Source organism: Alexandromys fortis, unplaced genomic scaffold (genome assembly GCF_014885135.2).
Source record: "Alexandromys fortis isolate MF-2015 unplaced genomic scaffold, M_Fortis_MF-2015_v1.1 scaffold_77, whole genome shotgun sequence".
NCBI lineage: Eukaryota > Metazoa > Chordata > Mammalia > Rodentia > Cricetidae > Alexandromys > Alexandromys fortis.
Window position 1 is genome coordinate 6,931,750 of NW_026067967.1, and position 12,111 is coordinate 6,943,860.

The following is a 12,111-nucleotide window of genomic DNA, read 5'->3' on the forward strand; positions in this document are numbered from 1 at the left end:
CAACCCAACCCCACATCTAGGCTTGGTCCCTATCTTTAATTTTTTTTAATGTGGCTTTTTAAAAAAAAAAATTTTTTTTTATGAGGCCTCCGTCTTCCCCGCCTGAGGAAATACAGGGACTGGGACCCTTCCTCCTCAGCTCTTTCTGCACAGAGTCCAGAACATTCCAACAACGGGCATCCATCCAGGGAGTTGGATAGATATTCTTGCCAACGCAGTCACCATGGGAGATTTATTAACAAGAAACCCAGGACTCTGTGCCATTGACTCCTCACCCATGACCTTTCCTAAGTTCCGGTCTACCTCTCCTGAGGTGTTCTGATCCTCCACACAGTTTAAACTTTTTTTCAGCTAGGGATCCTGTGTGACCCCCGGGTCAGACACCCCAGGGGTTATACTCTGCAGCTCAGCGCAGTGCCTGGCATTGTAGGCATCAGCAAGAGACGGCTGTCCATGGAGATGACAGTGGTGGATACCTCTCTAGACTGGCCAGTCACAAGAACCAACCTGCCGACAACCCAAAGCCCCTAAGGAGCCAGAAGTGAGCTGTCACTCAAGTGTGAGGTCACTGGGGGTGTGCAAACAGGAGTTAGAGACCACAGCAGCTCAAGGCCCGTGACGGCCAAAGCTGACAAGAGGGAGCTGAGGGAGACTTTGGAAAAGCTTCTAAGGCACGTTAGGAACTGGATGTCCTAGATGAGAGAGAGCTGAGGGACAGGATACGGACAGAGTTCCACAGCTACAGCCGGAACCGAGACAAGGGTGTGTGCCAGGGCCTCGCGGCTGAAGATGCACAGACGGTGGACGGAGGTGGGTAACTTGGATGGGGGTAGAGAAAGTGAAGAACGTGCAGGCTACAATGCGAGGGTTAGCTTACCCAAGTACCTGCCTCCTGTATGTCGTCATACACATCCGACTCTGGAAGACTCTTGGCCTTTTAGGGAGAACAAGCTGCCCAAGGTGGGGTCTAGCTTGTCCTCGTAGCCCCAGTCCTGGTCCAGCGATCGTCAGCAAATTCCGGTGCAATGATGGGACAAAAAGCATTCTTCTATGTATTTATTAAACCAAGGACCACTCAGGGGCTGGGCAGAGCTAGTGTGGGAAGAAAGAGCTCTCACTGCCTCGTGAGCATCTCCGGGGCCAGCCAGAGTGCCCACGTGGTCACCGATAGCTGGCTTCTTCCCAGCACCCCCAACACGAGCCCCGAAGAGTCTTACAAAAGTGAGCAAATCCGTTTCTCTTCGTTTCCATCCCCGGCCAGCAGAGGTGGGGGTTAAAAGTGACAGTTGGTGAAGAAAAGGCAGTGACTCTTACAAGATGAAGAAGACAAAGGAAGGAACCCAGGGCCGGCGAACTGAGATGCGACCCCGGGGATAAACACAACGGGAAGGGGAAACCCTGTCTCTCTCTGCCCCACTCCTGGAGGACTGACGGGCCGTCAGCAAGTCCACAAGTCCCCTTGGAGCGCACGGCAGGACAGCCACAATTCCACAGACTTCTTAGGAAGAATCTTGAGGCAGGGTCTCTGGGGAGAATCTGCACCTTTCCAGTCTTGATGCTAGGGGGCCCCCACCTGAGAAACTGACGGGCTTGGGACTGGTGTGTCCCGAGCTTCTGAGGCTCTGAAGGGCGGACTGACCTTGCTCGTAGCATAAACTGGCCACTGGACCTAGAGTCCCCCCAACCCGTGACCTTGTCACGTGACGGGAAGGAGCACAGACAAGGTAACAGGGTGCCCAGCAAGGGGGAGGGATGGATGTCAGAGAGGAAAGTACACAGCCCCCAACCTCAGCAGGAGGCTGGGACCTCAGGTGAGCAGGTTTGCTGCTCCCAGTCCCTTATTCCCATCTGTCCTCCGAGGAGGCCGGATTTGATTTTCTCTCTAAATCCTTCTAAATAATTAAGTCTATCCAGGATTCCATGAGAATGGGGAAGAAGCTGGCCTCACGGGCCCAGAGCACAGACGACGTGAGAAGACACTGTGCTCAAAGGAACCCTCAGTCAGACGACCCGAGTCATCATTTGCAACGGTGGCGCCCACCCACCCTCTCACACCACGGGTCAGGTCAGCCCGGACCAAAGAGAAGGCACTTAGGGACAACTAGGGCAGGGGCTCGGGAAGGGACCAGAGTCTGGTTGGCATCCATGTCCCTCTGCTCACAGTTCCGGGAAGTGAGCCACTGAGACAAACGGGAAGATTTCGCTACTGGGTATAGGTCCCAGGTAGGAACGCTATCCCCGGCCCACAGCTTTACTGAGATGCCGCCACACAGGCCTGTGGACCCCCCACAGGCATTGGCACATTAAAATATAAGTTAGCTGGGACCTGAGCGAGCCCAGGACGACAGTCTGTCCAGTGGCCCCAGGCCACGCCATTTGTCACAAGATGTCTGGGCCCCTGGCAGCAAACTCCTGGGTGTCTCCACAGTGTAGGACTACCTTAGGGCTGAAGCCAGGCTGCCGGGGGTAGGCACCCTCCCGCACCAGGCGCCGGCACTGCACATCTTGGCCCACACTGACACTCTGTAAAGCAGGGAGGTGATGGAGCAGCATCTCAGGTAGGGGTACCAGGTTGGTACCCGACAGGTCTAGTTCCTGCAGCAAGCCCAGGCCCGAAAACACCTCGGCTCCTGCCCACTTGAGCTTGGGGTTGCCTGACAAGTCCAGGACCTGCAGGCCCGGGAGCTCCCGGAAGCCATGGGGTACTAACTGGAGGGCACTCTGTAGGCTGGCCAGGGACAGGTGGGTGAGGCCTGCCAGCCCCATGAAGGCACCTGGGTTGATGGCAGCCAGGGGGTTCCCATCCAGGCTGAGGTAACGCAGGGGCAGGTCTCGGAGATCGGGCACAGCGCGGAGCCGGTTCCAGGCCAGGTTCAGGCTTTGAATGGTGGGTGCAGACAGGCTGACCCGGGGCTGATGGGGGAGCAGGCGGTGGATAAGGTTGTGGGACAGATCCACGTGCAGTGCCCGGCCCTGGCCGTGGGTGGAGAAGGCAGATATGGAGACCTCCCGTAGTCGGTTATGGCTGAGGTTGACGTCACTCAGGGAGGTGGTGGTGAAAATCTCAGCCGGCAGGGCTGCCAGGCCGTTGTGGCTGAGGTCGAGAGACTCCAGGTAGCGCAGGCGGGAGAAGGCAGTGGGTGCGATGTTGGTGAGGAGATTGTGACTGAGATCCAGGCCTGCCAGTGTGGTATAGCCCGGCCCCCCCAGCACCGACTCATTCACCGTCTCCAGCCGGTTGGAAGACAGGTCCAGGTGGGCTGTGTCCAGAGGGATGGGCACAGGCACAATGTGGGGGCCCAAGCTGCTGCAGTCCACCCGAGTCAGGCTGAAGCTGTCAAAGAGGCCGAAAGTCTCCTCCTCACACTGGCACCCGGGAAAGCATGGCCGGGTGGTCCGCACTCCGCCGGCAGCCAGGAGCAGCAGGAACAGGGAGCCCCACATGGTGGCACCTGGAAAGAGAGCCACGGGTGAGGGGTGAATGTGCCAGACACGCTCATACTGCCCTGTAAGGCACAGCTGGGATGCACCCCAGCTCCTGAACACTCCTAACTCCTACCCTGATCATCTTTTTTCTGGCCTCAGTCTCCACACCTGCAAGGTTAAAGGGGTTAGGTCAGGGGAGCGGATCTTCAGCTGGGAGCATCAGATGCAAGCGGCCTGCTCTGGTTGAAGGGAGGGTACCCGGACATCTTGCCGTGAAACCTGCTGATACAGGGCTCAGAGGCTGCTGGGGAACCAGGTATGCTGGAAAGGCGTTCACAGTACAGGGGCCAAGTTAGGGGGCTTCATTAGCTTTGACCGAAAAGATGCCACAGGCTGGGCGCTGGGTCACCTCAGGGCATGGTCTCCTCCAACCCTCACAACCATCTACAAGGCGGGGTCCTGTCTCGATCTGACAAGGGAGAACTGAGCCTTGAAGGGCTGGAGCAAGCCTGGATGCAGCTAAGCTTGGTGGTGCCATGTGGAGCAGGCATGGATGCAGCTAAGCAAGGTGGAGCAGGCATGGATGCAGCAAAGCATGGTGGTGCCAGGTGGAGCAGGCATGGATGCAGTGAAGCAAGGCGGTGCCAGGTGGAGCAGGCATGGATGCAGTGAAGCAAGGCGGTGCCAGGTGGAGCAGGCATGGATGCAGCTAAGCAAGGTGGAGCAGGCATGGATGCAGCTAAGCAAGGTGGTGCCAGGTGGAGCAGGCCTGGATGCAGCTAAGCATGGTGGTGCCAGGTGGAGCAGACATGGATGCAGCTAAGCAAGGCGGTGCCAGGTAGAGCAGGCATGGATGCAGCAAAGCATGGTGGTGCCAGGTGGAGCAGACATGGATGCAGCTAAAGCAAGGTGGTGCCAGGTGGAGCAGGCATGGATGCAGCTAAGCATGGTGGTGCCAGGTGGAGCAGACACAAGAGCCAGGATCCTTTTCTGTCAATGGCAGGGAATGAGCCCACTCCTCCTGCAGTGACTGCCCTTATACCTCCCAGCTTAGCATCTTCCCCTCTTGGAGACCCGGTGTCTAAACTCCCAGAGAGGCTCGCGGGACACCCATCACCCTAAGCCCCTGCTTTCCTGCCTGTGCCCTACTCCCAGCTAACAGCTGGCTGACCGCTCTGTCCCCTCCCCCTTTAACTGCGAAAGGCAACTGGCTTGTTACCCCACTGTGCAGAAGAAATGGGGCTCAGGAAGAACAAGGACCTTGCCAACAAACTAGCACCTTGTTTGGGCTTGAATTACACCCAGGCCTGCTCAGTTCTTCTGCCTCAGTCTCTTGCCTCCAGCAGGCCTGGTGGGAAGCAGGGCAGAGTCCAGGAGGGACTTCCCTCACTGATGCTGCAGCTCAACCCACAGACCCACCCCTCGACCTCAGTTCCTTCTGTGAGATTACAATAGAAGCCATTACATAAGCCTGACACTATGTGTATGCTATCACATCTAAGGGTTGCCTAGGTCAGGCACACTCAAGGTCTGCGTTCACGTCTAGTTAAAGTCTTGTGTGCCGCTGTGCGGTTTCAGCATGGGCACGCACAAGAGGGTTATGCAGTGAGGACCTCTAAGTGGCCCCTCCTCCCTAGGCAGTCACTCAGGAGATAGAAGGCTCTTCACTGGGTGGCCTGCCCTCCTGCCTGTCTCCCTTTCATGGGCCTCCAGGGAAGAAGATAGGGTGAGGTGGGAGGGGTGAGGACCTGCCCACCTTCTAGACTGGGGGCAGGGGAGCAGCTGGGTAACACTGCCTGCCTTGCATGAAACTTTAAAGGGGCAGACACTTGATCTGCACCCTGGCTCTGTCCTGGGCCAGAGAGAAGTGAGGCTGGGCTCCTCTCCCCTACTCCACCCTGGGGCCCTTCTCATCCACCCCTTCCTTTCGTAGAGACCAATTTGAGGATTAAACCCTGCCCAGGTGCATCCTGGGCTTGGTCCCAGCCAAGGCAGGACAGAGGGTTCCAATGTTCGCACCAAGAGGAAAATATTAAGTTGCTCCAGGCCCCTTTTGTTCCTCAGGGAGCTCTTCAAGTGTTCATTACCACCACCCCTACCCCGCCCCCCAGCTAAGCGGATCTGTTCTTACCCACCCTCCTTGGGGGTTTAAACGAACAGCACAAAGGGTCCAGAGATTACCCTTTGGTTCCCAGAGGTGGTTATACAATGTGTCCACAGAATGCCAAGCTGCTTCTCCCGAACCCTAGCTTATATAACCGGCCGGGCAAACACGGCACAGATGTTTCTCTCCTCCAGGCCCCAGCCCTGTGCTCCACACGGGACGGCAAGGTCTGTCCTGGCAGCCTCACACAGGTCCACACCGTATCCGCGAAGAGCCGAGCACATCCCTCCCTGATGCAGATAATGAGGACAGGAGCACAAGCGGAATCCCACCTGACTGATACACACACTAGGCCAGGGCCTTGCTCTGCTGAGCCACAGACATCTCCCAGGGCCCCCCGCTGTCGTACTTAGACCCTGGGGAACTCTAGTGGGAAACAGGAGGTGACAGCCAGCTGCCCAGTGGGACCAACCGTCCCATCCCTGGCTAAAGGATCTGAAGAGTCACTTACTTGCCAACCTGTGTGATATGGAGACCCGGGGGGGGGGGTATGACAGTTCTTCTAAGAGCTGCTGTAAGCACTCTGTGTCCCCCTACAGGAGACATTCCCAGTACAGCCAAGGCACTGACGGATATACAGCGTGGGCCACTGTGTCTCTCCAGGCTGGATGGCGGACCGAGAGCACCGCCCACCCCCACATCACGCTTCGCCATGCTCCATCCAGGACTTGCTGGTAAAATAGCAATGGGGCAACTGTGTCGGGACAAATCCAGTCACTGTCCCGCCTGGACTGTGGCGGTCACCAGTCCTTTCCTCTCTGGGAAACTCTGTTTCCCACCTTCACAGCGAGGGGTTTAGTACTGATCCTAGCCCAGACCATGGGGCTAAGCCTTGCCAGGGTGTGAGTGGATGAGAATCTGAGGGCCCCTATTCATAGCAAATGCCATGAACATCTCGAACCCGGGAGGCTTAGGTTTCTGAGACTTTCACAGTTTTATTTCCAGCAGTTTGATCCCCTCATCTCTGTCCCAGCATGCCTGCGGCCCAGCCTCCAGTCCCTGGATCTCTACTCTGGGAGAGAACGCAATGCAGACATTCAGGCAGGTGATAGCAGACAGGCGGCCACCAAGGATGGCTGGGGGCCAGAGAGACCTCTGGTCCAGAGATCTTTTCTACAAACCTCGCTCTGCACATAAAAGACAGTCAAAGATCAACAGAAGAAGGCAAGATACTTCACACAGCTCCAGCCTGGAAGACGGCGGGCCCTGTGAGGCCCAACCATGAGCTATTGGGGGCCCACCATGTCAAGTCCACAGTGACTGAAGGCCAAGCATGAATGGCGTGAACGGGATGGGTCTGGCGGCTCCAGGGGGCTCTCTCCACATCACATCCCGAATCTGTCATGACCGAGATCATCTTCTCCCAGACAGACGGCCTCTGGAAGCTGGAGATGCCCTTCTCCCACCCCTGTCTGAATCCTCAAAAGGAATGAGCCCTCTCTGTCATCTGGGTAGCAACTTCCCCAACACACCCAGGGTTGTTCATGCCGTCCACGGACGCAGGGAATTCCAGGCCCTTGAGCTGCAGCGCCCTTGGAGACGATGGATGCCCGAGGCCCAGGGGGATGCAAAGGAAAGACAACAGGAGGACAAGGCCCAGGAACTGGAACCCACCACCTCACACAGCCCCCTGCATCACAGTCCCTGCCGGGGCCAGTGGAACAAAGCCATCTCTGTTCGCACAGTCTCCCACCACCCCTCCTTCCTGGCCTCTCACACCTCAGGCTACCAATAGGCCTCCTTGAGAGGCAACTGAGAAAATTCAAATTTCAAACATCAAGTGTGAGCCGCTCCCCTCCTTAACCTAGGCTTCCTTCCCCACCTGGGGTCGAAGTCAGACCTGGGCGCTAGGAGGCAGCAACAGAAAAACAGCAAGAAGCCATGTGGGTCGGCTACTAGACCAAGGGCCAGCTGGGAATCCAGCCCTGCCCACTGGAGCCTCAGAGTCTTCCACAGGGACAAGAAGTGACGGGCAGCTGGGGAAGACAGTGCCGGTGTATCCTGCTCCGTAAATGCTTAGACCCTGGCGGTCACCAACGGCCATGATTTTCTAAACTTTCTGGAGGTGGTGACTTATCCTTCATGTTCCACCAGGTTCCTGTACACAGAAGCAGGCACCCCGCGGGTCCATGGTTTCACACTGACCTCTCAGACACAGGTCTGCTGGTGAGGCCCCAGGCACACAGATGGTGACACTGTTACCAAAGGACACCTCAGCCTGTCCCAGGAATCCTCAACTGTTAGCTTCGGTCACCCTGCGAAAACCAGGAAGTTAGATGGCATTGCACTTGTCTTATGGCTGTTTAAAGATTCTAGAGAGGTTCAATGATTTGTCCAGGGTCTCACGGTCAGTGAGGAGAGAAAGGCTGGACCCACGTATTCTGAACAGAGCACCTGGCCTCCCTCACGACATCGTAGTTACAGGTGGGGCCTGGAACTTCAGCACCCTCCCACCCAAGGAGTACCAGCTGCAGGGATACAGACAAGGCTCAGACGCTACCTTGTCCTTCCAGCTGATCTCTGGGAAAACTGCCAGGATCCCACCAATCTGAAACAGCACGTGAGAACACAGGGAGAGGCTGTACGGGGCAGAAGAAAGGTTTTGCAGCCTGGGTAGCAACCTCGCAGGCTTCCAAAGACTGTGAGGACCGAGTCTGGTCTTGCATCATAGAGAGGAGCCCCATGCTGCTCCCAGCCTGGCCTGTTCCGACTACTTAGGGAAGCAAGAACTTAGCCCGCCGGCACCAGCGGGTCTCAGCGCATGTTCAGTCCTGCCTCTGTGGGTGACTGCAGGGTCAGGGAGGAGATGCTAAAGACACACAGGACGGAGAGCTCAAAAGCCATCCTTAGAGGCCTTGGAATCTCTCAGGGTCCCATGACCAAGCTCCTCTGGGATCTGGAAGTCATGAAGGCCAGAGGAGGCTGCAGCAATGGTGCCACCTATGACCGAAAGGGAATCTGACATCAAAAGAGCAGTCACCCCTGGGCCAGCAGGGTGCTGTGTCTCTCCTCTTCCTCAAGGGGGGTGGCCACCCCACCCTACCTAGGTCAAACTCAGGACACCTCTGTAGCCACCTGCCCTGTGGCCTCCACCTCTGAACACTGCTATAGCTCCGAACCACTGCCCTGCCATGCTGGACACTAGAGTACAGACAGCTTCCGACTGAAGATCAAGACCCCACCGCGGTGCCCCATCTAAAACCCATTCCACAAAGACAGCCTCTCAGGCTAGAAGCCTGTCACTCCCCGGGGACCTCTGCCTTTGCATAGGCTATTTCTTTTGACAAAGATGGCAAAGCCCCACACCCCTCCTTTTTTTGGTCTTCCACAAACTCTCAATTGTTAGACTCAGAAGCTACCTGTTCTGTGAGGCCTTCCCAGCCTAACCCAGTCCTCATCCCCTCCCCCCCAAAGGCTCACTGGGCTGTGACTGTCGAGGAACATGTCTGGTGTCCAGCTCCAGTGTGGATACTAGCATGGTGGGGGGGGGGGGGGCTAGAGGAATAAAACGCCACGGGCAGAGAGGACTCCTTCTGCTTCGGGGCCTCCTGGAACTCAGAATTCGGCTTAGCGGTAAAACCAGGTGTAAGACCGAGGCCCAAGCCACTTCTGCCTCCACTTGTGTTCGCACAATGCAATCAGACACCCCAAAACCACATCTCAATCTATTAGTGTGTGTATCATCTGCCATGCTATTTAACATCCGCAACCCATCAATCCACAAACTCCATTTGAAGGAGACTAAGGATCTGACAGGAGACAGAGGGAGGAAGCCACGGAGCAAGGACACAGCTCCCAGACTTTCTGACTGGAAGACATGCAGACTCCGGCACCATCCGCAAGCCAGGGCCAGGCTTTATACTGACCAAGGCCACCCCTTCCTCCAGGAGTTCTCTGCAGTCAGGTTCACTTCAGCCCAAACTGATGCTCTATGATTCAGCCACTGCCTCCCCTCCCAGCCTCTGAGTAACTCCCACGCCTTAACACCCAAACCTTGCCTCCCTGCCCCCGCCCCTCCCCCCCCCCCCCCAAACAAAGGCAACCACCTGTGTGTACCACTTCCAGGACACGCACAGCCCTGCATGTACTGTGGGAGGCTCTTCCTGGCTCGGCTGTGTATTGGAAAACTTCAAAACCCTAAGTGGAATCATGCGCCCTGCCAGGTCCCTCCCGTGGCCCCTCCTATGGAACCTGGAACTTCCAGGGTGGGCCCAGACCTCTTCAGGAAGTATCCCCAATTCCTAGGCTGGGTGCCCTGAGAAAGGATGGTTGAATTCCAACAGATACATCGCTTCTGCTTTGGGCCAGAAGTAATGACTAAGAGAACTGGTCTGGACTCTGTCTCTTGACCAGTCTGTCATGTAAAAATAAGCAACATCAGCTTTGGCCTTTACACGGGTCAGTGCAACAGGGTGGGTGGGAGTCCTGTGGACTCAAGTTCCCCAAGACAGCGCATTCCAGCTCTTCCTAGGAACAAATTAATGCCTGGGAACACAATAGTTTCCAGGCTCTGGGATCACAAGGGAGTGATCACAAGGCACTCAGTACTCCCTCTTTCAAGAGGAAGGACTAGAAACGAAAAGTGGCCATCCCTGCCTCTTTCCCAAGTTTGTGGCCAGCTCGTGTCCCTCCGCGCTCTCCTCCCCAACCCCCCCCCCCCGCCGCCGCCGCCGTAGTACTGGACCAAGTTCTTGGTTAAAGATTGGGGTGGAGGGTTGGAAAAGAAGTGTTTGGCTTATCTTTGCCACCCAGGATCAAAAGCCCAGGCAGAACGGCACCCCTCCCACTCTGAGGGCTTTGTAAGTCTAGACTTATCCTAAAGGATAGCATGGAGCAAGGAAAGATCTAAGTTGAGTCAGTCGCCTCTGGCCTGGCCAAGTGTGGGCGGGCGCTGCTCTCAGCTAAGCTCCCGACGCTGGTTACCACCACTGCGCGCTCTGCTCCAGAGGCGGCGAGGAGTTCTTACCCCCATCTTAACAGTGACCGGATCTCAACGGGGCTTGCCCTACCCCGTGGAAAGTGTGCAAGGCCCCCCTCTCCCCAGAGCCCATCCGGGGTTAGGGGTCGCCAGCAGGCCGAATGCAAGCAAGCTTTTGCCCTTTCTCACCTATGGGATCGGAAGCTTGGTCCTCTCAACCCTGGAGTCCGGATAAACGTACAGCGGTACTCGAAACCAAGCAAGTCTCTCCACCAAACTGCCAGGTTCCTCCATCCACACTCACTCTGTCCCAGAGGCGCAAGGCAGACATCGGCCAGCAGCGCGCTACTCCGGGGTCTCCAGCCTCAGGCCGGAGCCCGGACCAGCCGAGTCCCTCCCTCCTCCCACTAGGGTCCTGTGAGGGTGTCCAGCATGCTCCGCCCAATCCTGGCCCGGGCCAGTCGCCAGGGACTGCAGATCACCCCCGACCCACCAATCCTATCCCACTCCCTGGCTGCTCGAAGGACCTCCGGAGGTGAGAGAGAGAAAGGAGGGCTGCCAGCAGGCGTTGCCGGAGGAACCCAGAGAAAAGTTTGAAGCCAAGTAGGGGGGAAACAGTGGACAGCAGGGGAAGCGGAGAGTCGGGGCAGCTCTGGCTCTGAGCGCGCACACATGCCCCACGGACACCCAACCCAGACACGTCGACAGGCACAGACCACGTATGCGGACACACGCGGAGCGCCCACCGGTCCCCACAACCAAGCGCCAGGCTGCGGAGCGGGGATACTGGCGCGAGACAGCCGTGCCAAGCCACGCACACACAAAGGCACCGGCAGATGCTGGCTTCTGAACCCAAATCCACCAAAGACCCACTCCCGTGAGATGCACGTGTTCCTACAAAGACCCTGGAGGCGCCGGCCCACGCCCACGGCCCCCAGGCGGAGTCTTTGTCTCCTGAAAGCCCTCTCCCCTGCTGCTCCCCCTCCCCCGACCCTGCGCCGCTGTGGCCCGGTGTCCCGGAAAAGTTGAGGGGCCTCGGCGGGACCCGGACCCGCCCCTCGCGCCCGCCCGTCCACGGGATGGGGCGGCGAGGTTGGAGTCCGAGGCTCCAGACATCCCCAGGCACGCCGACCTCGCTGCGCCTCGGGACAGCACCCACCTGGCAGGTCCACAGCTGTCGCCTCGGCACGCTCACCTAGGCGGCCCGGCGCTGGCCGGTGGGCCGGCGCTTGCTTTTCTCCGCGCCGCACGTCCCGCCCCGAGTCCCCGCCCGCCGCCGGGCTCCCCTCGCTGGGCACCCAGTGGCTGCCCCGGCTCGCCGCCAAGAGGCTCAGGGAGCGTCCTCAAAGTGCAAGTCTAGCAGGGCGCTCTCGCCGCCCAGCCCCCGCCCGCCGGCCGAGCACGGGTTCCACCCTAGGGAGCGTCTCAAAAGTGCGCGGTTCCCTCCCACTCCACTAAGATTCTCTCTCCGAGCTTCCTGCAACCAGGATCCCTGCCCCCTCTGCCTTCCCCCTTTGGGCGGCCCGGTAATCTCAGCAGATGGCCGCTGGCTTGGGAACATCTGGAGGTCGCCAGAGTGTACGTGTCTGTGTGTGTCTGTGCG

At 57.9% G+C, this 12,111-nt stretch overlaps 1 protein-coding gene across 4 annotated transcripts; it reads right to left on the reverse strand.

Annotated features, from left to right (window-relative positions):
- Positions 1–1,043: 1,043 nt before the first annotated feature.
- On the reverse strand, positions 1,044–11,824 carry Tsku (tsukushi, small leucine rich proteoglycan). Of its 4 annotated transcripts, none has more exons than XM_050154489.1 (3): positions 11,668–11,790; positions 7,736–7,845; positions 1,044–3,452 (listed from the first exon to the last, which is right to left on the reverse strand). In XM_050154489.1, the coding sequence occupies exon 3, from the start codon at positions 3,442–3,444 to the stop codon at positions 2,380–2,382; it is 1,065 nt and encodes a 354-aa protein (XP_050010446.1). In that variant the 5' UTR covers positions 3,445–3,452; positions 7,736–7,845; positions 11,668–11,790; the 3' UTR covers positions 1,044–2,379. The 4 variants fall into 4 exon arrangements, with proteins under 4 accessions (XP_050010446.1, XP_050010448.1, XP_050010445.1 ...); XM_050154491.1 differs by lacking the exon at positions 11,668–11,790 and adding an exon at positions 10,698–11,476; XM_050154488.1 differs by lacking the exon at positions 7,736–7,845 and having other exon boundaries at positions 11,668–11,824.
- Positions 11,825–12,111: the final 287 nt, after the last annotated feature.